At 48.0% G+C, this 26,740-nt stretch overlaps 5 protein-coding genes across 5 annotated transcripts; 1 reads left to right on the forward strand and 4 right to left on the reverse strand.

Moving 5' to 3' along the window:
* Positions 1-2,746: 2,746 nt before the first annotated feature.
* On the reverse strand, positions 2,747-3,936 carry LOC134174966 (olfactory receptor-like protein COR4). The gene has a single exon (XM_062640359.1). It carries the CDS (start codon positions 3,890-3,892, stop codon positions 2,747-2,749), a length of 1,146 nt encoding a protein of 381 aa, XP_062496343.1. The 5' UTR covers positions 3,893-3,936.
* Positions 3,937-8,378: 4,442 nt separating this feature from the next.
* Positions 8,379-10,367, reverse strand: LOC134174965 (olfactory receptor 8J1-like). Its single transcript, XM_062640358.1, has 3 exons — positions 10,354-10,367; positions 10,259-10,307; positions 8,379-9,697 (listed from the first exon to the last, which is right to left on the reverse strand). The coding sequence occupies exons 1-3, from the start codon at positions 10,365-10,367 to the stop codon at positions 8,789-8,791; spliced, it is 972 nt and encodes a 323-aa protein (XP_062496342.1). The 3' UTR covers positions 8,379-8,788.
* A 2,648-nt stretch (positions 10,368-13,015) lies between these two features.
* LOC134174961 (olfactory receptor 8B3-like) lies at positions 13,016-14,007 on the forward strand. The gene is given in 2 exon segments (XM_062640355.1): positions 13,016-13,079; positions 13,343-14,007. Coding segments are annotated over 2 exon segments (729 nt in total).
* Positions 14,008-16,548: 2,541 nt separating this feature from the next.
* Positions 16,549-17,502, reverse strand: LOC134174962 (olfactory receptor 8I2-like). Its single transcript, XM_062640356.1, has one exon. The coding sequence runs from the start codon at positions 17,500-17,502 to the stop codon at positions 16,549-16,551; it is 954 nt and encodes a 317-aa protein (XP_062496340.1).
* A 5,182-nt stretch (positions 17,503-22,684) lies between these two features.
* LOC134174964 (olfactory receptor-like protein COR1) lies at positions 22,685-23,657 on the reverse strand. The gene has a single exon (XM_062640357.1). The coding sequence runs from the start codon at positions 23,609-23,611 to the stop codon at positions 22,685-22,687; it is 927 nt and encodes a 308-aa protein (XP_062496341.1). The 5' UTR covers positions 23,612-23,657.
* Positions 23,658-26,740: the final 3,083 nt, after the last annotated feature.

Below are 26,740 nucleotides of genomic sequence, written 5' to 3' on the forward strand. Positions count from 1 at the left end.
CAGAATAGCTTTGTCTGGATTAAAATAATTCCAGTCAGGATGTGAAGCCTCCTGGAGGTCAAACTGCATCAGCTGCCCCCCTCAAACCTATTTTCAGTTTGTTTTATTCCAAAAGACAGGACAAGAGGAAACGGCCTCAAGCTGCCCCAGGGCAGGTTTAGATGGAGCTGAGGAACAATTCCTGCCCCAGAGGGTGCTCAGGCATTGGAACAGGCTGCCTAGGACAGGGCTGCAGTCATCATCCCTACAAGTGTTCACACACTGTGTAGATGTGTCCCTCAGTGCCATGGGTTAGTGGTGGCCTTGGCAGTGCTGGGGTAAGGCTTGGACAGGATGAGCTTGAAGGGCTTTTCCAACCTGGTTGATTCAATGAGTCTAAAAGGAGCCCAGTTCATGCAGCCTGACCCCAGCCTGTGATGGGGATGGAAACCCAGGGAGGGGTGAATGCTGTGTGTGTTTGTGTCTTCAAACTTGAACTCTTGAAACTGCTCTCTTATCAACAAATACTAGAGATACAGAAACACACCTTCACTGAGCACAGATGGAGACACAAAACTCTGATTTAATGACTCAACTTTTACTTATCTGAATTTGAAGAAGATGCAACTCCTTCAGATTTCCTAATCCCTCCTCCTAACAGTCTTAAAAGAGTTGTTTGAGTTTTCAGTTGGACTAAAACTTCATAAAGGAAAAAAAAGAAGATAATTTAAGAAGTAAGAAACCACTCTTTTTTGCATGTTTCCCTCTAAGTGTTGGTGGAAAATACCAGTTAAGTTGCAGGGAAGGAGACAGATGCAGTGAAATGCCCCAGGTCCGGTTTGTTTTTTGTCATATAGAAATGTTGTGCCATTTCCTCTGTCCTGAAGGGCCCAAGACCTTGGCAAGCACTTGACATGTACATCATGCAACCTTCAGAAGGGTTGGCTCATTCTGGAGCTACATCTGAAAGCTCAGAGGCAGACTCGGGGGCATCTCCATCATGTTAATAATAAAGGATTCATGCAAGAATTAATGGTGTCCCATTCTTTTTGACTTGATGCCACCAGCAAGTTCTCCATGTGCTTTATCGTGCAGATGAGGATAAATCTGAGATTTCCTATTGTGAATGTGCAGCATGGGAAATTCCAGTTAGAAACAGAGGGAGTTAGAAAACCCCACTGTAAGAGCAGTCAAACATTGACATAGGGGCCAGGGAGGGTGTGAAACCTCTGCCCCTGCTTCTCTGCAAGGCTCAGCAGGAAAACAACCTTTGGCTGGGTTAAATAATAACCAGGGAATTATCAGGAAGCTTTGGGAACAAAGCAGGATTCAGCTGATTGACCCTGGGTGCCTGCTAGTTGTGTGTTGTTAAGAAATGAGCAAACCACTTATATCCTGACTTAACTGAATCCAGCCATGGACCTTCTACCTCCAGCCTAGGTTATTATGTGTGTCTAGGATAGCCCTAAGGCTCAGCCATGGCTCCAGGTTTCACCACGGTCCTGGCAGAGGCTGCAGCTCCATGGGCTGAGGTAATGCACAAAGTGATGTGTTTTGGGGTGTTTTATGTATACTGTGTTTGCCCATCACCATTCAGCTCTCTGTGAAGGAAAGCAACAGGAGAGACATCAGGGCAGGCAATGCCATCGCTCCAGGCTGCCAAGGGCTGCCACGTATCAGGTCTGAAGGCTGCTGAACAGCACCACAGCTCCTGTGCTCTGTTGTGGTCAGGCTTCCATGGAGATTATGGCTTCTATTCCTGCCAACAGGGGAATGGAAAGCAAAGGTGTGGAGCAGTGGATGGGGATTCCTTGATAGTTTCTGCCCTTGCCCTTCATCACTATCGTGTCTTAAAACGCTTACAAAGTGCCTTCATTCATAACAGAGGTCACACAAGTACCATATTTCACTTAAATTCTTTGCTGTCTAAAATGAAATGAGATGTATGGTGCTGGAAATCTTTTTGTCCATCAAAACCTAAAAATACTGCCTGCATGGCATCACACTTATTTGCTATCATTTCTGTTTTTCTTGCTGAAGGTGTTTTTGTCCTTTTCTTAAGGCCCTTAATGATTTAACAACACCATTATGAAATGAAGTTTGATCCAGTGGAATGGTAGAATTCACAGTTTATTCTCATTTGCCAAGCAAAAGGGAGAGCAAAAAAGAAAAGAGCTTTAAGTTCACGCACTCCAAGTGTTCCCTTGCCCTGTCAAGGCCACCCCTAACCCATGGCACTGAGGGCCTTGTCTATAGGGTTTGTGAGCACTTGCAGGGCCGGTGCCTGCAGCCCTGCCCTGGGCAGCCTGTTCCAATGCCTGAGCACCCTCTGGGGCAGGAATTGTTCCTCAGCTCCATCTAAACCTGCCCTGGTGCAGCTTGAGGCCGTTTCCTCTTGTCCCATCCCTTGTTCCTTGAGAGCAGAGAACAGTCCCCTCCTGGTTCCATCCTCTTGTCAGGCAGGCGTAGAGAGCGATAAGGTCCCCCCCTTACCCTAAGATGAAGAGAAGTGCATGCTTGTAGTTGTCTACCTGTGTCTTCGTTAAGTGAAATAAAGTACAAATTAACTAATTAGGTGAAATTAACTACAAAATAGAATTATCAAAGTTTAGAGAGTGAAATTATTTGTATTTTCAATCATATTAACCAGTGCATCACATAAGTCTGGGTGCAGAAGACCCCCAACATGTTGTCCATACTTAACCAATACCCGAGCATCTACCCCACATCTCCATTCTGTCTGGCCCTAAGCTTGCACCATTCAAGATCATCTTATTTTTGTGAGCTTCCTCAAAGCCTCCTTCACCTCCTTATTCCTCAGGCTGTAGATCAAGGGGTTCAGCATGGGAGTCACCACGGTGTAGAGCACCACAGCCCATTTATCTGCTGCCCTTGAGCTTTCAGAGCTGGGGAATAAATACATAAAAAAGCATGCCCCATAGAAGATGCTGACAGTGGTGAGGTGGGAGGTGCAGGTGGAGAAGGCTTTGCGCTTGCCCTCGGCTGAATTGATGCTCAGGATGGTGGCGATGATGGCCACGTAGGAGAGCAGGATAACCAGGCTGCTGGACACACCAAAGAGAGATGCTGCAGTGGTCAGGATGATGTGGCTGAGGGTGGTGTCAGAGGTGGAGAGTGAGATGAGAGGGGAAATGTCACAGAAGAAGAGGTCGATGGTGCTGGAGCTGCAGAAGGACAGGGTGGACATGCTGATGGTCTGTCCCATGCCATTGGTCAGCCCCATGAGGTACGAGGCAGTCACCAGCTGGAAACAGCACTTTGGGGACATGACAAGGGGGTACAGCAGGGGATGGCAAATGGCCACGTAACGGTCATAGGCCATTGAAGCCAGCAGGAAGTATTCAGTTATCCCAAAGAAGCTGAAAGAGGAAGACCTGAGCCACACAGCATAAGCAATGCTCTTCTTCTCTGACATCAAGTCAACCAACATCTTGGGGGTGATGATGGTGGAAGAACAGAGGTCTACAAAGGCCAGGTTGCCCAGGAAATAATACATGGGGGAGTGGAGGTGGGGGCTGGCCCTGATTAAGATGATGATGCCCAGGTTGCCCACAATGGTGACAACGTAGGTGAGCAGGAAGAGCAGGAACAAGTTGCCCTGAGTCACCGGGTCCTCTGTGAAGCCCGCCAGGCTGAACTCGGTCACTTGGGTGCAATTGCTTTGTGCCATGGGCTGGATGGTGCTTTGTGGGTGAGCTCCTGGCTGGGGGTTTCTTCTCCAAGAGGCAGGGATGTCCCAGGTGGAAAAGCCTCTGTGTGGTGGGAGCTGCTCAGAGACAGTCCTGCAGGATGGAAAGGGAGAGTTCAGGCACAGATCAATGAGGAAGAGGTTGGTGAAAGTCGTGTGCCAGCACAGGTAGAACAAAGGGGTGCTCAAGCAGTTAAACACCATGGCACAACGTGGTGCCTGCTCCTCTGGCTCACTCCTGGATGTTGAGCAATGACCTCTGTGGAAAGGTGAGGTTCCACTCACCTGAGTGACTTTACCTTAGTGCTGCACTTCGTTGGCTGCATTAGTGTTGAACCTGGGGCTTGGAGACCATCTGGCTCCACCTGGAACACAGAGAAACGTGGTGCTTTCACAGTGCAGAGTTGATCCTTCATGCTTTCGTCAGCGTTTCCCAACCACCCACTTCTTCCTTTTCTGCTGGGACTTCTTCCTAATTAGAAATTGTAATCAGTTCCTGAACTATGTAAAGTGCAGTTTGCAGGGAATTGGAGCAGCCTGCTCTAGTGAAAGGTGACCCTGCCCATGGCAAGCGGCTGGAGTTGGATCAGTTCTAAGTTCCTATCAATCAAAACCATACTATTAACCTATGCATTCTTACACAGAGGTTTAGGTTGGTTTTCCCCCTCCTCCTGACACACTTTGTTTGCTCTAAAACCTTTTCCTGGGTCTTTAGCCTGAATCTCGACACTACAATACAAACTGGCAACCCCCAGAGCTCAGCAATCCGTCCTTGATATTTTGATTTGTAGGGAAAAAAGTCCTCTTTCAGATCTGTCTCATCTCAGCAATGAGGAGCACCCTGAATGTCCTGTACAGGAAAGCCTGAAGTGCTCATCCAGGAGCCCTTTGTGGTTAGTAAGAAGAAGCCTCCTGGGAGTGTTCTCCACCAGGGTGGTCTCCAAACCTGCCTTCTCAGCAGCAGCATGGGGAGCACACAGCACAAGCAGCTCCCTGGGAAGCCCAGAGCATCATCAAGAAGCCCAGGACCCTGCAGTAGGGCAGGAGATGAAGACAGGAGCTGCTGCTTGTTGGCAAGAGAGAACCACAGGAGATGGTGTCTCAACACACACTGTCCTTGCACAGAGAACTCAGAATGGGCTGAAAGATGCCATCCTTCACTTACATCTCAGCTCTGTCTCTTCTGCCCTCCTGTTGCTCTCAGAGATGGATGTGTAGATGAATGTTCCTGGAGCTGTGCAGGGAGCCTGGAAATGGACCAGCATCAGCAAACCTCCTTCCTATTTCAAGTGATGTGGGGATGTGGGACTGTGAATCTCTTTGGGCCCCAGGAGATGACAAAGCCCAAAGCAAGTCATTATCTCTTCTCTGTTCTGCTACGTTTGGAGAAGAAGTGTACCCAGAGGAGATGACCTCAGCTTGGGTGAGCAACAGGGCTTTGGGCTCCCTTAGAGGAAACCAAAGAACAACTCCATCTTTGACATCCACTTTTGGAGCATTTCTGAGGCAGTTACAGGTCCACAAGGGCTGTGGTTGACATTATCATGGCAGGGAGGTAATGGGGAACTTATCAATGAGAGCTGGTGCCAGGATCCATCAGCAACATCAGGCACCACAGGCACTGAACCAGCTTTCCACCCGTCTTCAATTCCGTATACTCAAACCATAGCTCACAAGTTTGGCTTCAAAGAGCCAGCAGAATATCGTGGTGACCTTGCTAACAGTGAGGTAAATGCTGTCCACTACTTCTTGTCCACGCAAACATCAATGTTCACATCACCCAAGGCTTAACTTACCCTTGGTACATCCATTCCGCTTACTCATGGTCACCCTCCTATCCTTAATCTGCCTGGAAAGGCTTTCCTGGGGATTTTGTTTCTTAAAATCCCTGGGGCCTGAGGCAGCCCCAGTCCTTGTGCTCTCCTTGATGGTGGTGTTAACCTTTTTCCACCCATTGTGCTGGGAAGTTAAGGCAGAAAGGAGAGCTTGAGGGAGAGGTGCCTGATAGTGGAAGAAAGGAGATGGGAAGGATCAGATGGAGAGTGTGATAGAAGGACTGTAATGGGCAGCAAGAGGGGGAAAGGCTTCAGGGAGACTTTACTGTGGGCTTTGAATACCTTAATGGGGGAGTGTGAGAAAGCTGAAGGGGAGTTTTGGACAAGGGCCTGTAGGGACAGAACAAGGGGAAAGGCTTTAACCTGCCTGAGGGGAGACTGAGATGAGCTCTTAGGCAGAAGCTCTTCCCTGTGAGGATGCTGAGGCGCTGGCACAGGGTGCCCAGAGAAGCTGTGGCTGCCCCATCCCTGGCAGTGTTCAAGGGCAGGTTGGACACAGGGGCTTGGAGCAAGCTGCTCTAGTGGAAGGTGTCCCTGCCTGTGGCAGGGGTTTGAGCTGGATGAGCTTTAAGGTTCTTTTTGACCCAAACCAGTCTGGGATTCTATGAAACAAACTAATAGAGCGACATCTCCAGCTCCATAAACTAAAATCTCTTGAAGAAATTAGACAGGGAAGTGTTTCATAAATCCATACACCAAGACCACAGTATGGTGGGTAATACGTGTCACAAGACTTGGACCTACTGGACAGATATCAGTCAAAAGAATTTTGTTTAGGTACTACTGCAGTTCTCCTGTTGATTTGAATTCAGGTGCTTGCTGTTTCCTTTCTCTTCTCATCACTGCTCATAGGAAAATGAAACAAAAACCCCAAGGAAATGATAAAAACTTGGTGTGGGGACAATTACTGTCTTAGTCAAGTCAGCAAAGGCAAAAATCAACATTTGGAATGGGTTTTACAGGAAGATGATAACAAGGGGCAACTGTGAGAGTAGGAATGGTTGCAGGAACTCTCTTTGCGTTGCTGAAATTCTGTTTAAGTAGCATTAGGAAAGGCAGTTGATAAAGTCATGAGAATAATCAGGGGTGAATCATGTAGACGTTCACTTGTCACCCACTCCCTCTCCTCAATGTGGGAGTAGGAGGAAGACATCTCCTTAAATCCACATATTTACAGCATATTGTTCCTGGTCTTTATTAGTGCACCTGGACATGAAGAGATTGATGCTCTGGGTGGATTTTGCTTGTTGTCAAGGCAGTCCTCAGGCTCCTGCAGAGTAGAACCCATCACCTTCTGCATGCAACAGCCCAGCCAGTGCTCACTGCCGTGGCATTCCCTCTCCATCTAGACCACATCCCTGCATGGGTAAAAAAGGAGTTGCTCTTCTCAGTGACAGAAATAGAGTAGTAAGGGGAACTTTATTTCCTGGTGTTTTATTCTGGTCATTAGTTAATTTTTTTTACCAAGTATAATATTGGGCTTCTATGGCAGGACCTCTGTTATTTACCTGATATGGGAATTTTGTGTCTACAGCCAGGGCATTCTGAATTTTGTAGATCCGTTCTCTGCAAAGATTGAAGCAGAATCATGCAATGATGCTTTTGTCATCAAACGTATTTTCAGAACCCCAAGCCTGTTTCTTGTTGCTGGAATTGACAGCTGTTCTTCCCCTGTACGTTCGACTGAGGTTCCTCTTGGGAGTTCCCCGAGTTGGATCCACCACACGCAAGACTATAGCAATCCAGACCTCCCTTAGCAATGTAGCACCAAGTCTAGGTAAACCTTTATGTATTGCAGCTGTCTCTGCTTTGGAATCTTTCTTAAACCAAAGAGGGGCTAAGAACACCAGAGTGGGGTAATTCATCAAGCAGGGATGAGCCCTCCACGTGACACTTCTCATCCAGGCTCCCTTTCCCATTAAAGCTTGGAGCAGATGATCTCTTGAGGTGAAACTTGGGTTTTCTGTGGCTCTATGATTCTATTTGTATATATTCTACATGTCTCAGCTACAATATGCAAGAAAGAAGCAAAGAACCAAGGTGTGGTGAAGGTTTTCAAGAAGCTCTCTGATATCAAAGTCTCTGTCCTGCCAAGCTCATCAGCAAGTAAGTACATCGATTCTGGCTCCCTCACTGACCACAGACAGAAGCCACTTTTCCACACACCTCTCTCTGCTGTTTTCCAGAGCACACAAAAGACATTGTTCATGACCCACGTGCTTCCCAAATAGAAGTTAATTCTCCCTCACAAGAGGTAAAGGAAAAACATTTTCCCACACCAGTGTTTTTTTGCTTCTTTCTGACCCAGACAGCTCTCAGTTACCATTGATTCTGGGCTCAGGATTGTCTTTCACTAATGGAAACTTGCCTCATGCTGTATTTATAAGTGCAAGCCACCACTTGGTGTTTCCTGGTGTGCTTTAGTGTGAGCTGGGCATGGACATGGGATGTGGGTGCTTATCTCCAGCTGGAATTCCATTTATCTCACCATTTAAGTAAAGGACACTTTAAAAGAGTGTAAAACACCACTTCAAATGAATAGGAGGACCGCTTGATATGCCCAGTTTGTCCTTAACACTGGGTAGTCTCAGCACAGTTCATCAATCTGCATTAGGAGTTATATTTTCTACTTTTCCTTAATTGAAGTGAAATCTAGTCTGAAGCTGAAGCCTGGGGAGGGATTCCCCTTGATATTCAAAGGTGCAGCTTGAGATCTTCATTCCCACCAGCTTCTTCTCTTTGAAAGGCACAAACAAATGCAATAAATCTTTTAAAACCTTTTCTGTGACTTTTTTTCAACAAGCAGATGTAAAACTACACTTCCTCTTCCCTGCCACCCCAGCAGCTTTAATAAAGAGCTCACAGGTAAGAGTGAGGAATTTTATTGGAGCTGAGGGACAAGGTCAAGAATCTGGCAAGAAAAATAGATATTTATCAGTGACAAAAGTTGTAATGGGATAAAGCTGATTGGTGTTTCCTGTGAGGAAAAGAGGCCTGGGATAATTGAGGGTAAACTCTTCCCCCAGGCTGGTGACTGCAAAGTGAAATGAAGTTTGAGGTTCCTCTCCTCTTGGTTTCCTTCCAAGGAAGATGTGATTTGGGGTGTGTATTTCTCATTCAATACTGTCATTGACTCATGTGCAGGAGTTGTGGATGAACCTATATAAAATGATGAGTATTAGTGGAAAATCCCATTTTTTTCATGCTCCAAAGGCTTTCTCACTTTAGATGAACTGTGTGTCCTAGATGATACAACTCTTTTATGTTACCATCTGCTGAGCAATCTCCTCCCACAGTTGACCAGAGCCGTCTTCACCTCCCTGTTCCTCAGGCTATAAATGAATGGGTTGAGCATGGGGGTGAGCAAAGCATAGAAGATGGAGGCCACCTTATCCAGGCTCCTGTGGCTTGATGGAGGTTGTAGGTACATGAAGAATGCTGTCCCAAAGTACATGGAAACAGCCGCCAAATGGGAGGTGCAGGTACGAAAGGCTCTGGCCCTGCTCTCTGCTGAGCACGTCCTCAGCACAGTGCGGATGATAGAGATGTAGGAGAGCAAAATGAGCACGCTCGTGCCCACCACATTGATGGTGAGAAAGGCAAAGATGACCATCTCACTGCTGTAGTTATTAGGGCAGAGGAGTTTAAGCACAGGTACGATGTCACAGAGGAAGTGGTCAATGTGTTTGGGTCCACAGAAGGAACCTCCAAACAGGCACCATGTGCAGATGGTAGCAGTGAGGAAGGCGAATAGGTAGGATGATGCTACCAGCTGCCAGCAGACACGTCTGGAGATGATGGTCACATAAAACAGGGGCTGGCAGATGGCAACGTGCCGGTCGTAGGCCATCATGGCCAGGAGGTGACACTCGGCACTGCCAAAGAAAATAAAAGTGAGGAACTGCATCATGCAGCCAGAGAAAGAAATGGTTCTGTCCTCTGATAACAGGTCTGCCAGCATCCTGGGGGAGATGACTGTGGAACAGCAGATGTCAGTGAAGGCAAAATGGGTGAGGAAAAAGTACATGGGGGTGTGGAGGCTGGGAGACACCAGCACCAATGTGACAATGCCAACGTTCCCCACCAGAGTGACAATGTAAATCACTAGAAACAAGACAAAAAGAGGAGTCTGCAGACATGGGCTGTCTGTAATTCCCAACAGGATAAATGTAGTCTGCGTGTGATTTCCTGCCATGACCAGATGTTCCCTGCTGAGGCAAAAGGAAAAGAAACATCAAACTGATCAAAAATGGACAAATTCAGATTTGGACCATATCTAACTCCAATCAGTGACCATTTTAACTGCCATAGAATAACTGCAAATAGAATTTTCCAATGTATTTTCTAACCAAAATTATATCTATTTTGTGTTTTTCAGGTAAGGTGTTTAGAAAAGAACAGGGAGCTTCTTGAAGCAAAAAAGGGCATTTTTGTTTTTCTGTGCTGGAATAGTTAAAACTCTGGAGTTACTCAAGCACACGTGTTTTCAGGTTTGAGCAAAGATTCAGATCTATATTCACCTTCATTTTGAATGCATAGGATTGCATGTAATCGTGGAGCAAGAGAAATTCTCAGTCGCAGTGAAAGCCCAGCTTCCACATGCATGAACTCCAGACATTTTCCCTTGGCTTTTATCATTCCAGTCACCAAATCACATTTACTAAACTATTTGAGATCGTTTACATTAAATAACATGAACATTGGTAAATTCATGAATTATTCCCTTCTGAGTTACAACAGGCATTAAGTTTCTTGCTTTAAAAAGGTATTTAGGTTCTAACAGGCTGATTCCAAAGGCTCATTTGTTAGTGATTATGTTCTGCTGACAACCTGAACTGTTGCATTTCTGTATAACAGAATAAGAGTCATCCTCATTTAATTCTTGAATAAATCAGTGCATCTTGCTTTAGCTGCCTATGCAAAAGAAACACAACCTGCACCAACCTTACTCCCTCTTATAAAGAAAACACACACTGGTAAGGCTGTTTTCTGACACACCTTTACCAAAGAAGACACTAGAACATGCAGACACAAGCCCACTGCCTCAATGCAGGTGAGGCTCTGCTTTGTGTTGGTGTTACCTCCTGTGCCTTCCCTCTGCCACCGAGTGATGGGAGCCAAGGGTTTATCCCCAACGCAGCAGAGAACATCTACGTGCCGGCATCAGCTCTGTTAAGCACCTGATGTGAAGAGAGGTGAGCTCCTGCCAGACTCCAAGAGCCCAGCTTGTGGTGCTGGGGCTGTAAATACAGTTGCATGTGCTCTCCTGGGAGGAAGCCTCCAGGGCTGCTCATGATTTACCACAGGAAAACAAAGAGAAGGAAAAGCAAAGGGTGTGAAATCACCTCTGAAAGGCATTGTGGTGCTTGGGCATCTGAGAGACATGGAGTGGGTGAGCCAAGCCTGAGCACAGCTGCACAGCAGCAGTGATGAGCAGCTCATAGGATGCTTCTGACATACTTGTGGACCATGCAAATGTTTTGGTCTGACCATACTGACACAAGGAAAATGGGTTTGGAGACATTCCAGATCTTGCACACGGTCCTCAAATGGGACATGAAGAACAAGTGACTCCATCTCTGGAGCTGCTGATGTCCCTCTGTGGAGGGTGAACCCAGTTTTCCAGCCCCAGTGGGGTTACCCACATGTAGTGCCTGGATGTCCAGTGGCTGAGCTGGTGCCTCTGGACTTCCACTGTATTCAAGGATGAAAAACTGGCGTGTTGAGGCAGGGAGGAATTGTCCCAGGGTGAACTAACAGGCCTTTATCCCCCTGACCAGCCTCAGCTGGGGCTCCATCCCCACCCTCCTCCTATTGTTCCCCCATCTCTATTTAAGCTCAGAACAGGCAGATTGAGCTTTACTAGAGGAGTTCTGGTTTCCAGTTTAGTAGGAGTTCAGCACACCTATGCAATCTTTTGGTGGTCACCTAGGGTTTCTCATCTGTCTTGCTCACAATTTTTTCACCTGATCCCAAAAAAGGGACTGACTCGACCTGACTTGGTTTGGTCTTGAATCTGCCTCCTCATCACCAGCTTTCCTGATGCTCTGGAGCTGTGGTTGAACTTGGCCCAGGTCTGTGTTCCTGCCCTGCTTGTCTTGCTCAGGTACCGTGGGATGGTCCCTGCACACCAGGGTGTTCTCCTTTGGTTCTTCAGCAGATTGGCAACACTTTGGTTTGGAAGTATCTTTGGGATGATGTTTATCTGCTGGTTTTGTGACAGAGGACACCAGAGCTTCAGTGACACCAGGGACTTTGGTTTCCCCAACCTCTTCCTTAGGCTTCCAGGCTTGCTTTGGAACCATTTCTAGGTCTTGCTTTCTTCCTATGACTGGTTTGTGCAAAAAGACCACAGATAATCTGATTTATCTACACTCTTTTATTGCCCTTAGTGGTTATTTTTTTTTTCCCCGTGTCTTGGTCTTTTCTGATCTACACTTGACATTAGAACCTGGCTCCTTGCTAGCCCTGTCAAAAATATCTTCCAAAGCTGTCAGCATCTCCAGGTGATAGCTTCAAACCTGCATTGTGACATCTTTCAAACTGCAAACTCCAGCACCTCACTGCACACCATGGGGCAGGATGAAGGATGCTGGGGCTCTGCAGGAAACAAGGGACATTCTCCTATGGATGCTGATGGCTTCTGCCCCTGGTGGTGCCCTGGTGATGGAGGCACTGGGCAAGGGCTGAAATCCCCCCTTGCTCGGCATGGAGCTGGATCCATCTGGGACTCAGCTTTCACTTCTTTGGGATCAGTGCCTAAATCCTTCTTACGTCCATCATAGAGGAGAGGAGAGCCTCTGCCCTCCATGTGCTGCAGGGTGGCCACGAGGGCTGTGTGAGCAGTGAGAGGATTTGGGACCAGGACAGATGCAAAGCAAGGAGGATCATATCTGTGCACATCTCCCCTGTATCCATCACATCTCTACACATTCATACACATATCCCATCCCCATGCTGCTGCTGAGAAGGCAGGTTTGGAGATCACCCTGGTGGAGAGCACCCTCAGGAGGCTTCCTCACCTCTGAGCACAAAGGTTTCCTGGGTGAGTACCAGAAGCTTTCCTGTACGGGACATTCAGGGTGCTCCCCATTGCTGAGATGAGGCAGCTCCAAAAGATGACTTTTTTCCCCCAAAACATGTGTGCAAGAAGAAATTGCTGAGCTCTGGGGATTGCCCATTTCTATTGGAGACTCAAGGAACAGGTTAAAGAACCATGAAAAGTTTTTAGATCTGACAAATTGTGTCAGGAGGGAGAGGAAACCTATATTAACCATTGTGTAAGGTTGCATAGGATCATAGTATGTCTTGTGTTGGAAGAGAGCTTAAATCTCACTCAGTTCCAAGCCCCTGTGATGGCCAGGGACACCTTCCACTAGAGCAGGTTGCCCTGTCCAACCTGCACTTTCCATAGGTCAGGAATTCGTTCCAGTTAGGAAGAAACCCAAGGAAAGAGGGAAGAAGCGGGTGGTTGGCCAATGCCCATGAGAGGATGAAGGATCAACTGTGCACTGTGAAAGCACCACGTTTCTCTGGGTTCCAGGTGGAGCCGGATGGTCTCCAAGCCCCTGCCTCAGCAGTAACGCAGCCAATGAAGTGCAGCACTAATGTAAAGCTACTCAGGTGAGTGGAACCTGCCCACTGCTTTCCACAGAGGTCATTGCTCAACATCCAGAAGTGAGCCAGAGGAGCAGGCACCACATTGTGCCATGGTGTTTAACTGCTTGAGCACCCCTTTGTTCTACCTGTGCTGGCACAGGACTTTCACCAACCTGTTCCTCATTGAGCTCTGCCTGAACTCTCCCTTTCCATCCTGCAGGACTGTCTCTGAGCAGCTCCCACCACACAGAGGCTTTTCCACCTGGGACATCCCTGCCTCTTGGAGAAGAAACCTCCAGCCAGGAGCTCACCCACAAAGCACCATCCAGCCCATGGCACAAAGCAATTGCACCCAAGGTGACCGAGTTCAGCCTGGCAGGCTTCACACAGGACCCGGTGACTCAGCTCAACTTGTTCCTGCTCTTCCTGCTCACCTACCTTGTCACCATCGTGGGCAACCTGGGCATCATCATCTTAATCAGGGCCAGCCCCCACCTCCACTCCCCCATGTATTATTTCCTGGGCAACCTGGCCTTTGTAGACCTCTGTTTCTCCAGCATCATCAGCCCCAAGATGTTGGTTGACTTGATGTCAGAGAAGAAGAGCATTGCTTATGCTGGCTGTGTGGCTTAGGTCTTCATCTATGATATCTTTGGGATGACTGAGTACTTCCTGCTGGCTTCGATGGCCTATGACCGTTACGTGGCCATTTGCCATCCCCTGCTGTACCCCCTTGTCATGTCCCCAAAGTGCTGTTTCCAGATGGTGACTGGCTCGTACCTCGTGGGGCTGACCAATGGCGTGGGACAGACCATCAGCATTTCCAAGGAATCTCTCTCCACTGCTCCTCACCTTTGCTTACCATTGCCCCGTTGGCAGCAATAGAAGCCATGATCTCCATGGCAGCCTGACCACAACAGAGCACAGGAGCTGTGGTGTTGTTCATCAGCCTTCAGACCTCCTACGTGGCAGCCCACGGCAGCCTGGAGCAATGGCATTGCCGCCCTGATGTCTCTCCTGTTGCTTTCCTTCACAGAGAGCTGATGGGTGATGGACACACATTGCATACATAAACCACCCCAAAATACTCCACTGTGTGCATTACCTCAGCCCATGGAGCTGCAGCCTCTGCCAGGACCGTGGTGAAACCTGGAGCCATGGCTGAGCCTTAGGGCTATCCTAAAGAACCACAATAACCTAGGCTGGAGGGAGAAGGTCCATGGCTGGATTCAGTTAAGTCAGGATCAAAGTGTTTGCTGATTTCTTAACAACACACAACTCACAGGCACCCAGGGTCAATCAGCTGAATCCTGCTTTGTTCCCAAAGCTTCCTGATAACTCCCTGGTTATTATTTAACCCAGATGACAGTTGTTTTCCTCCTGAGCCTTGGGGACAAGCAGGGGCAGAGGTTTCACACCCTCCCTGGCCCCTATGTCAGTGTTTGACTGCTCTTACAGTGGGGTTTTCCCCCTCCCTCTGTTTCTAACTGGAATTTCCCATGCTGCAAATTCACAATAGGAAATCTCAGATTTACCCTCATCTGCAAGATAAAGCACATGGAGAACTTGGCAGGAGGCATCAAGCCAAAAAGAATGGGACACCATTAATTCTTGCATGCATCCTTTCTCTGTCCCTGACATCATTGAATCATGGAATGGTTTGGCTTGGAAGGGAGCTTAAAGCTCCTCCAGCTCCAACCCCAACCCCTTCCACTGGAGCAGCTTGCTCCAAGCCCCTGTGTCCAACCTGGCCTTGAGCACTGCCAGGGATGGGGCAGCCACAGCTTCTCTGGGCATCCTGTGCCAGCGCCTCAGCACCCTCCCAGGGAAGAGCTTCTGCCTCAGAGCTCAGCTCAGTCTCCCCTCAGGCAGGTTCAAGCCATTCCCCTTGGCCTGTCCCTACAGGCCCTGATGAAGAGTCCCTCTCTTATTCTCTCTGAATAAGTTGCTTCACATGTTGTGTTCTCTTTTCTTGAGGGACTTGTCCAAATGTCTCTATTTTTCATGAAAACTCCATCAGAAACTTTGATTAAAAGCTTAGAAAGTGAGCATTTCTCTTCACACCAACTTAAATTAGATTTTGACTGGTTGCCATTGCTTTCATTCATTATTCATCACAGTTCTTTGCAGAAGACCACGGTTTCCAAAGGTGCTTATTTTAAACCACAAATTTATTCACTTTGTCATTGTACAAGTACATGTTCTTCCAGCAATTGTACAGTTCATTAAATAGAAATGGTGTGTTTGGATTAAATGTTAAAACCCCTCCATCTACTGTTTCATTTAGAGCATCTTCCCCCTCAATAATGCGATGACATACAGAAGGGGATGTGACATGGTCAAATCCACAAAGCACAGACCTGGTACTGAGCATCCAGAAAGGAAAAGATGTAAGGACCACACATCCCAGGAAGATTTTAGTTGGGACACACTTCTGGCCACATGCTAACCTATGTGTGCCTGTCACAAGTCCTTAGCACTGCTCCAGCTCAGTTACATGGGATAAATGTATTGGATGCTCACATCAGGTATCACAGAGTCCCAGAGTGGTTTGTGTTGGAAGGGACATTAAAGCTCATCCAGTCCAACCCCTGCCATGGGCAGGGACACCTTCCACCAGAGCAGCTTGCTCCAAGCCCCTGTGTCCAACCTGGCCTTGAACACTGCCAGGGATGGGGCAGCCACAGCTTCTCTGGGCACCCTGTGCCAGTGCCTCAGCACCCTCCAGTGAAGAACTTCTGCCTAAGAGCTCATCTCAGTCTCCCCTCGGGCAGGTTCAAGCCATTCCCCTTGACCTGGCCCTACAGGCCCTTGTCCAAAGCCCTCCTGCAGGCTTTTTGTAGCCCCCTTCAGACACTGGAAACTGCTCTGAAGTCTCCACACAGCTTCTCTTCTCCAGGCTGCACAGACCCAATGTTCTCAGCTTGGCTCCATACAGGAGCTGCTCCAGCCCCTGAGCATCCTTCTTGCATCTCTGGACTTGCTCCAGCAGCTCCACGTCCACTTTGTGCTGAGGACACCAGAGCTGTATCAAATCCTCTTGACCTTCCCCCAGTTCATCATTGAGGAAATGCTTATAAAGCAGGCAATGGAGACAGTGGTCAGTGCCTTATGTGAAGTCTGAGCCCCCTTTTTGTGGGCACTAATTTCATTTAGCTCAATTTAAACACAAAACACCATGGTGCTGTCTCAGTCCTGCTATTAAATACCTGATACTTATTTGGATGAATTACTGAAGGCTCAGGCCTTGCTTAAAACAACCTGAAGCTGTTTGAAGAGAACCATTCGTTGTGCTGGTTCTCCATACCACTGCACCAGTAGTGAGCTATAATGACCAATAATGGCCAGTAATGCTCAATTCCATAATCACATATTCCACATATTCCTTCCTTACCTCCACAGTACTGAAGAGCTCCAAATGTGCTTTCAAACCCTGCAGAGATGTGGCAGCAGCTTTCGCTCCCACAGCCTCCTCAGAGCCCCCTTCACCTCCTTGTTCCTCAGGCTGTAGATGAGGGGGTTGAGGGTTGGGGTGAGGATGCAGTAACACACCGACACCAGCTTTCCCTGATCCCATGAGGATGCCTCATGAGGCTGGATGTAGGTGAGGATTCCGGGTGCGTAGAAGATGGTGATGGCAGCCAAGTGGGAGGCGCAGGTAGAGAAGACCTTCAGCCTCCTCGTGGCCAAAGGGATCTGCAGGACGGTGTGGAGGATGTAGGTGTAGGACACCAGGATCATCAGGAGAGAGACCATGGCATTAAACACAGTGTTGTAAAAAAGCAAGACCTCATTTGTGCTTGTGTCTGAGCAGGAGAGCTGCAGGAGGGTGGGCAGCTCACAGAAGAAGTGGTTGATGCTCCTGGCCTGACAGAAGGACAACCTCCCTGCCAGCGTGATGTGCACCAGGGAGGTGACGAACCCGATGGTGTACACCAGCACCATCATGCCATAGCAACGCGCCCTGGTCATGGTAGTGGTGTAGAGCAGGGGCTTGCACACAGCCGTGTATCTGTCGTAAGCCATTACCCCATAGAGAAAGCTCTCACAGGTAGCCAGAGCCACGAAAATATACATCTGGGCAAAGCAACCCCAAAAGGAGATGTGGCTTCTCCCCAGCAGGAAGGTCTCCAGAGCTTTTGGGATGATAGCAGAGGAAAGGCAAACATCCATGCAAGATAAATGGGTCAGGAAGAAGTACATGGGGATGTGGAGGTGGGGGTCAGTGTTGATCAGCAGGATCATCGTCAGGTTCCCCAGCACCATGAAAACATAGAGGGATAAGAAGATTGTGAAGATGGTGGTTTGTAGCTCTGGGGCATCAGAGAAACCCAAGAGGATGAAGCTGGAGAAAACAGTGAGGTTTCCTGTATCCGTCATTTCAACAAGTTGATGGATCTGGATGGAAATGAAAGGAATCAGTGAAATAAACCCCTGCGAGAGAAATAATGTGGAAGTTTAGTTGGAGTTTAATCCACAAAGTAAATGCAACGGAAAACGGTGTATTTGTAATGCTGTATTTATGTCGGCAGCCTAAGATCTGAAGTCAGAGAAGTGAAGGAGCTCATTACAGAGCCTGAAATTAAAAGAGAATAATTCTACAATGATTGATCTACACTGCACAACTGATACACTGAAGAACATCGTGTCTATCAAAGTATAATACAATACAAATATATACATCTCAAAATGTGGAAAACAGAAAAGATTTTGTATTTTCTTCGCTGATTTCTGGGAATTTTAAGGATTTTTGATTTTTTTTTTGTATTTTCTTTGTTTCTGGGAATTTTAAGGAATACTTTTCTCTCTCTTTTGTATATTTCCAACTGGATGAGTGCTCTTCTGTAGCTTCATTAGTTGGGGAGCATCCTTTTCATCACAACACAAAGACAAGTACTTGAAATTTTCTTTCATTTAAGTTCTAAGCTTATTTGCTTTTGAAGAACCCCCACCCTGCATAAGGTTAAGGGAAAGCAGTGGTCTTGGCTCCAGCAGAGCTTTGCTTTGATTGCATTGAGCGTGCTATGAGCAACCCAAATATGCACCTGAAGGTGTTAAATATATGATATATAAACCAAAATTTTAAAGCTTTAGCTTGGATATTCTCATCTCTGCCCTTCAATACCTCTGCATATGAATTATCTAATGGAACATCCATCTATGAATGGCTACATAGCTGCTAAAATAACCCTGAATCACTTGTGCATGGGGTCAGGAATGTGGGGGGTTTTTGAAGCAAACCCACTAGTCATACTAGGGCACTTTTATTCACAGCATGGGCTATCATGGAATGGTTTGGGTCGAAGGGAAATTAAAACTCACCCAGTCCCAACCCACTGCCATGGGCAGGGACCCCTTCCACTGGAGCAGCTTGCTCCAAGCCCCTGTGTCCAACCTGGCCTTGAACACTGCCAGGGATGGGGCAGCCACAGCTTCTCTGGGCACCCTGTGCCAGCACCGCAGCACCCTCACAGGGAAGAGCTTCTGCCTTATCTCCAACCTGAATTTCCCTTGTTTTAGTTTAAACCCATCACCCCTTGCCCTATCGCTACAGTCCCTGAAGAAGAGTGAAATTCAACATGCCATCAAGCATGGGAGAGGCAGCAGGACCAGGGTCAAACTGGACCCACCACCCATCAAACCCTTTTGTACCTGCTTGGTTAAAGAGGAAGGTGGTGGTGGATGCGGTGCCTGCAGCTCATCCTGGAGCCCATGCGATGGGTTGAAGGAGAGATGCCTGGGAGCAGGATGCTCCAGGCTGGCTGGTGGAGGGGTTTTATCTCACAGGAGGCATTACCTCAGAGGCTTGTGTTGTGCAAACTGTTCTCCCAAAGGACCCTCCTCCATCAGATAATTAGTTTGACTGGATCAGCAAAACAACCTCTCAAGTCCTCTCCCCCCAAACTCCTTCTGGCTGCATCAACACCTCCAAGACCAGTTCTCCTGCAGAGACCTACCCAGGACAGCAGGCCCAGGACAGTTTGCTCTGTCTTTCCCCATCTATCACACACCTCTTCCTTTCAGTGTTTCCCGAGGAAGCCCTTTACATCCACAGAGATCATCTAATATTGCATTGAAGGGAGCTGAAAACAAGCACAACAAAGCATCCTCTGTGTGAATGGTTTGCACTGGTCATGGGGAGTCCTTTCCATCACATGCATTTATTTCCATACACTTTACTAGTGATTGTACAACACTTTGGTCATTGTCATTGGCATTGGCTAAATACATGGCTGCTTTTCAGATATAGCAGGATGAAGTCAGATTTCCCAGCCTTCATCTGAAGAATCCTGAGTGCTGCTGTGTCCTGAATGCTTCTCCTAGATGAAGAGACATTATAAAACCCTTGGTAGATAACTGATAACCTTGTCCCAGACATTTAGAAAAGACAAAGGATGGGGCAATCAGGGGAGAAAACTGAGCTATGAAAGTGTGTGAAAGGAAGGAGAAGTACACAGGTGGCTTTAGATGTTTTCAATGTCAATGTTTTTTTTCTGCTGGAAGGCACCAGACTGACAGTCCAGGAGATGGACTGGAGGAGGACAGAAAAGGATTTCTGAGTGGTTTTGAATGTCTTTCTTCCCCATTGTGTACTGGGCTAAAACCAAGGCTTGTGACATGGGAAAAGCAATATAACAGAGGGAGAAATAACCCTCAATCAAATTTAGAAAAGAAGAAAAATATATAATTCCAAGATTATTGAAAAGATCTACATGAATTCAAAAAGAGACACTGAGAATACCTGGGTGCGCTTGTGCAGGGTGAAAAATGCAGCTTGAAGTCCCAGATGCAGACATGTGTGTACTGCACTTGCTCCATCAGCTTCGTCAGGATACCCAGGCCAGCAGCACCTTGGCTGTTCAAGAGGAAGCCCCCTGATCCTCCCTCCTACCTGCACTCAGGCTCTTTACACCCCTACTTAAATTTTCAGCAGAGCAGAGGCTCAGATATGACTTGTCCCCATTTAGCACAAGGGCTTTGTTGACCAACAGACTGTCAGAGCTTTATTTCTTAGAATCCCAGCCTGGTTTGTGTTGGAAGGGACCTTAAAGCTCCTCCAGTTCCAGCCCCTGCCACGGGCAGGGACCCCTTCCACTGGAGCAGCTTGCTCCAAGCCCCGTGTCCAACTTGGCCTTGAGCACTGCCAGGGATGGGGCAGCCACAGCTTCTCTGGGCACCCTGTGCCAGTGCCTCAGCACCCTCCCAGGGAAGAGCTTCTGCCTAAGAGCTCAGCTCAGTCTCCCCTCGGGCAGGTTCAAGCCATTCCCCTTGGCCTGTCCCTACAGGTCCTTGTCCAAAGCCCCTCTCCAGGTCTCTTGTAGCCCCCATAAGGTACTGAAAGGCCACAATAAGGTCTCTCTGGTGCCTTCTACAACAATATTCAATGACTTTATGTCCAGCTGCTCTCTCCTTCACCATCACCAAGTGTTTAAACAGGAACATGAGCTCTTAGTGTCTTGAAAACACAAGTCTGTGGCTACAACCCTATCGCTCTGCTCATTGTGGCTTCACATTGGAGCTGCTGCTATCAAACCCCAAAGCTTTTTGCTCCTTGTTGTGTGTGTTTAAGGAAACCAGTGGTTTGCTGTGTCTAAGGGCTGCCACTGCCTTCAATGGGGTTATCCTCTGACCAGGAGAGCAGAGCAAACACCAGGTGAGGTTCCAGGAAGCAGAAGCAGCAGCCAGCATTGCAATGCATCTTCCTGCTGGGTCATGATGAGCAGGCAATGAGGTGCCTGGCTTCTGGCATTCCTGCTGAGGAGCTCCTAATGGCTTTAGCTCCCCACTCTCAGGTGGAGCTGCTTTCATTGTGGTTAAATGTGGTTTAAAGGCAGCTGAGCAAATGCTGGGTAGGAGCTACCTCCCCTTCTTTGGGTACTTAGAGACTGGATTTAGGAATCACCTCAAATGTCCTTAGGGAAGCACTTATCTCCTTACATTTGAATGCACCATGTCACCCCTATGTGTTTACTGGGTCCATCAGCTCCCTTCAGTGTTGAGGGAGATTTGGTGGGGTTCATGCCTCTCACTGCAAGGCAGACACCTCCATTGCTCCAGCTGAAGAGATCTGAATGAGCTCTGCTGATTGCATTGGCCTGAGTCTCATTAGCTGTAATGGGACCTTGGCTCATAAACAGGTAAGGAGGGACACTCATTTTGGCTTTTATAATGAGCTGTAGTCAAGAGAGGCTGAAAGGAGTTTTCTTTAGTGTTCCTGCAATGTTTTCTTTAGTGGGTGGTTTAAAATAGGTCAGGAAACGAGTGATATATAATTTTTTTCTTTTTGATTGAAAAGGAATTGAAGACTTGGGATTCAAATGTGTAGATTCTACATTGAGGATGTGATTCCTCTTCTGTGTGTGGAGTGTTGATATATGGGACAAAACTGGAATGTGGAGTACCAAGCTCTTCTCTCCAGACTACCTGGAAACCTAGCTACCTTAGTTTTTGTTGGTGTAGAAATGAAAAGGAGAATCTCAGTTTGGATTTGCTCCCTTTTAAATCTGTTGGCCAAGTTATTTTCTTTTGTTTTTGAAAGAGAATTGGGTGATTTCAGAATGGCTTCTTTTAGGTACTGTTACTGCCTTAGAGCAAAGAACCCTTCTGAGGTCGTGGTGGAAGAAGCAGGGAGATCTTCTTCAAGCGCTGGTGAGTTTATAGCCCTGAGGCTCAGCCATGGATCCAGGTTACCATGGCCCTGGCAGAGACTGCAGCATTATGGGCTGGGGTAATGCACACATTGGCACGTTTTGGTGGATTTTCATGTATATATTGGTTTTCCACCACAAATCAACTCTCTGTGCAGGAAGGCAGCAGTAGAGACATCAGGGCAGGCAATGCCATTGGTGCAGGCTGCTATGGGCTACCACATATCAAGTCTGAAGGCTGATGAGCAGCACAATAGCTCCTATGATCTTTTCTGGTCAGGATGCCATGGAGATCATTACTGTGTACAGGGAGATGGCAAGCAAAGGTGTGGAGCAGTGGACAGTGGTTTTCTTGATAGGGTCTGCACTTTGAGTATTCATCACTACTACATCTTGAAGTTCTCTCAAAGTGCCTTCATTCATTCCAGAGGTCACACAAGTACCATATTTAACTTAAGGTCTTTGCTGTCTGAAATGCAATGAGGTGAATAGTGCTGGAAATCTTTTAATGAGGTTTGAGAATCAAAACCTAAAATAACTTCCTGCACATTGTGCCAGTTATTTCCTGTCCTCTCTATTTATCTTGTGTTTGTATCCTTTTCTTATGGCCCTTACTGACTGTCTAGAAATGGAGTTTCATTTACTGCAACAGTAGAATTCACTCTCTCTTTATTCTGATTTGCCAAGCGAAAGTCATGCAAAACAAAACACAGCTCGTACCTTGAGCGCAGGGAATTATAAAAGATTTTGTAATGTTCTTATTTGCATATGCAGGAGGTGATATCAAAGCAGCCAGTGCATCATGGAAGCTAAGACTCCCCCAGCAAATGTTGCCCATCTGAGATACTTAATAAACAGCTGAGCATTTCCCCACATCTCCATTCTACCTGGCCCTAAACTTACAACATTCAATATCACTTTATTTTCAAGAATCTCCTCAAAGCCTCCTTCACCTCCTTATTCCTCAGGCTGTAGATCAAGGGGTTCAACATGGGAGGCACCACGGTGTAGAGCACCACAGCCCATTTGTCTCCTACTCTTGAGCTGTTTGAGCTGGGGTTTAAGTATGTGAAGAAGGATGCCCCACAGAAGATGCTGACAGTGGTGAGGTGGGAGGTGCAGGTGGAGAAGGCTTTGCGCTTGCCCTCGGCTGAATTGATGCTCAGGATGGTGGCGATGATGGCAACGTAGGAGAGCAGGGTAACCAGGCTGCTGGACACACCAAAGAGAGATGCTGCAGTGGTCAGGATGATGTGGCTGAGGGTGGTGTCAGAGGTGGAGAGTGAGATGAGAGGGGAAATGTCACAGAAGAAGAGGTTGATGGTGCTGGAGCTGCAGAAGGACAGGGTGGACATGCTGATGGTCTGTCCCACACCATTGGTCAGCCCCACGAAGTACGAGGCAGCCACCAGCTGGAAACAGCACTTTGGGGACATGACAAGGGGGTACAGCAGGGGATGGCAAATGGCCACGTAACGGTCATAGGCCATCGAAGCCAGCAGGAAGTATTCAGTTATCCCAAAGAGATCAAAGAGGAAGACCTGAGCCACACACCCAGCATAAGCAATGCTCTTCTTCTCTGACATCAAGTCAACCAACATCTTGGGGGTGATGATGGTGGAAGAACAGAGGTCTACAAAGGCCAGGTTGCCCAGGAAATAATACATGGGGGAGAGGAGGTGGGGGCTGGCCCTGATTAAGATGATGATGCCCAGGTTGCCCACAGTGGTGACAAGGTAGGTGAGCAGGAAGAGCAGGAACAAGTAGACCTGAGTCACCGGGTCCTCTGTGAACCCTGCCAGGCTGAACTCGGTCACTTGGGTGCAATTGCTTTGTGCCATGGGCTGGATGGTGCTTTGTGTGTGAGCTCCTGGCTGGAGGTTTCTTCTCCAAGAGGCAGGGATGTCCCAGGTGGAAAAGCCTCTGTGTTGGGAGCTGCTCAGAGACAGTCCTGCAGGATGGAAAGGGAGAGTTCAGGCACAGCTCAATGAGGGACAGGTTGGTGAAAGTCGTGTGCCAGCACAGGTAGAACAAAGGGGTGCTCAAGCAGTTAAACACCATGGCACAACGCGGTGCCTGCTCCTCTGGCTCACTTCTGGATGTTGAGCAATGACCCCTGTGGAAATCAGTGGGGAGGTTCCACTCACCCGAGTAGCTTTACCTTAGTGCTGCACTTCATCGCCTGTGTTAGTGCTGAGCCTGGGGCTTGGAGATCATTCGTCTCAACCTGGAACACAGAGAAGCGTGGTGCTTTCACAGCGCAGAGCTGATCCTTCATGCTCTCCTAGGAATTTGTCAAGCACCAGTTCCTTCCCTCTTTGCTGGGGCTTCTTCCTAACTAGACACTGGAAGGAATTCCTGACCTATGGAAAGTGCAGGCTGGACAGGGCTTAGAGTAACCAGCTCTAGTAGAAAATGTCCCTGCCCATGGCAGGGGGTTAGAACTGCATGAGCTTTAAGGTCCCTGCCAGTCCAAACTATGCTCTTATGCAAGCTTACATAGATGTTTATAGTGGTTTCCCCTCCCTCCTGAGAACGCTCTCAACCAGGGTGTTCCCCAAACCTGCCTTCTCCGCAGCTACATGGGGAGGACACAACAAAGCAGCTCCCTGGGAAGCCCAGAGCATCATCAAGAAGCCCAGGACCCTGCAGTAGGGCAGGAGATGAAGACAGGAGCTGCTGCTTGTTGGCAAGAGAGAACCACAGGAGGTTAAGATAACCACAGGAGGTTCTGAGAACCACAGGCGCACACTGTCCTTACAAAGAGAGCTCAGCTTAGCCTGGAAGATGCTGCCCCTCACTTACATCTCAGCTCTGTCTCTGCTGCCCTCCTCATGCTCTCGGAGATGGATGTGAAGATGAACGTGCCTGGAGCTGTGCAGGGAGCCTGGGAATGAACCAGCATCAGCAAACCCCCTTCCTATTTCAAGTGATGTGGGGATGTGGGGACTGTGAATCTCTTTGGGCCACAAGAGAGTGACAAAGCCCAAAGGAGGTCATTATCTCTTCTCTGTGCTGATTAGTTTGGAGAAGAAGTTTACCCAGAGGAGATGACCTCAGTTTAAGCAAGCAACCAGGGCTTTGGGCTCCCTTAGAGCAAAGCACAGAACAAGCCCAGCTTTGACATCCACATTTGGAGCATTTCTGAGGCATGATGGCACTCACCTTCTTCTACCCATCGTGCTGGAAGCACAAGAGAGAAAGGAGAGCCTGAGGGAGCAGTGCCTGAAAGGGGAAGGAAGGAGACGGGGAGGGACAGTGAGGAGTGTGGTAAAGGACTGAAATGGGCAGCACCAGGGGAAAAGGGCTTCAGAGAGATGTTATTGTGGCCTTTCATTACCATAAGGGGCACTGCAGGAAACCTGGAGAGGGGCTTGGGACAAGGGCCTGTAGGGACAGGCCAAGGGGAATGGCTTGAACCTGCCCGAGGGGAGACTGAGATGAGCTCTTAGGCAGAAGCTCTTCCCCGGGAGGGTGCTGAGGCGCTGGCACAGGGTGCCCAGAGAAGCTGTGGCTGCCCCATCCCTGGCAGTGCTCAAGGCCAGGTTGGACACAGGGACTTGGAGCAAGCTGCTCCAGTGGAAGGGGTCCCTGCCTGTGGCAGGGGTTGGAGCTGGAGGAGCTTTAAGCTCCCTTCCAACCCAAACCAGGCTGGGATTCTATGATCCAGGCCCATGAATTTGTCCTTAATACCCAAACATGCCAACACAGTGACCCAGTGACCCTCCAGCTCACTGGCTTTGGGCATGAGTCATCTCTGTCAAGCAAGGCAGCTGATGAACCCTGGAAGGGTGCTTGGTCCCCAAGGACCACTTCTTGCTTTGGCAAAGTGAGCAGCATCACTTGTGATGGAAATAGCTCTGACTGCTTGTGTTGTGAAAGCCTGGATCTCGGGCCTGCTGGAGGGCTTTCTGTGCCCATGCAAGCTTGGTCCTACTCTCTCTTTAAAGACACATCCCTGTCTTCATGACATGTGCAGATCATGTGGTTCTTGCTAATGGGGTGCTTTGTCCCTTCCTGCTTTTGGCCCCTAATAAAGGAAGCTGGGGAAGCTCATTGCATTTCTCTTCACTTTTCAACCTCCTCAAGGACACTTCATACATTGAATTTCTTGTTATTAGTTGCCTTGGGATGGATTTATTTGTGTCTCTCTTTAGTTCTTTACCTGTTAAAAATGTTCTTAAGCTGTTAAACTGAGGCAAGTTGAAGTCCACTACATCCATCCTCCATGTCTGCCTGGCTTTCATAAATGTGATTTTCCTACCATTATGAATTTGGGATTGGAGAATAAGCATGGGAATGGGGTCACCTGACTCAACATCTAAAATTCATTGCCTAGTTATGAGCCAGTCAGGTCCCTTCTAGAATGGATAGAAATAAGAGAATGTTTTATCACATCCTAGGACAGCTGGTGAGGATGGATGTGGTCCAGAGCAGGTCTGAACATCAGAAGGACTTGCACTGTGCACCCTCTCTCCATGGTATGTGCATCCCAGAATAGCTTTCTCTGGATTAAACTAATTCCAGTCAGGATGTGAAGGCCTCCTGGAGGTCAAACTGCATCAGCTGCCCCCCTCAAACCTATTTTCAGTTTGTTTTAATCCAAAAGACAGGACAAGAGGAAACGGCCTCAAGCTGCCCCAGGGCAGGTTTAGATGGAGCTGAGGAACAATTCCTGCCCCAGAGGGTGCTCAGGCATTGGAACAGGCTGCCCAGGGCAGGATCCCCGGGCACTTGATGTGGGAACTTTGGGTCTACAAGCAAGGGTTGCTGCATTTTATAGATCCCTTCTCTGCAAGGATTGAAACAAAATTCGTACAATGATGCTCTCAGTATGAAATGTATTTCCAAACCCTCGAGCCTGTTTCTTGTGTTGCTGGAATTCACCAGGCTGCCTCCCCGGCATCTTAAACTGAGGTTTCTATTGCCAGCTCACTGAGCAGGTTCCTCCACACAAGACTATGGCAATC

Source organism: Pezoporus occidentalis, unplaced genomic scaffold (genome assembly GCF_034315485.1).
Source record: "Pezoporus occidentalis ecotype Australia unplaced genomic scaffold, CSIRO_AGI_Poc_V1 ctg642, whole genome shotgun sequence".
Classification (NCBI taxonomy): Eukaryota; Metazoa; Chordata; class Aves; order Psittaciformes; family Psittacidae; genus Pezoporus; species Pezoporus occidentalis.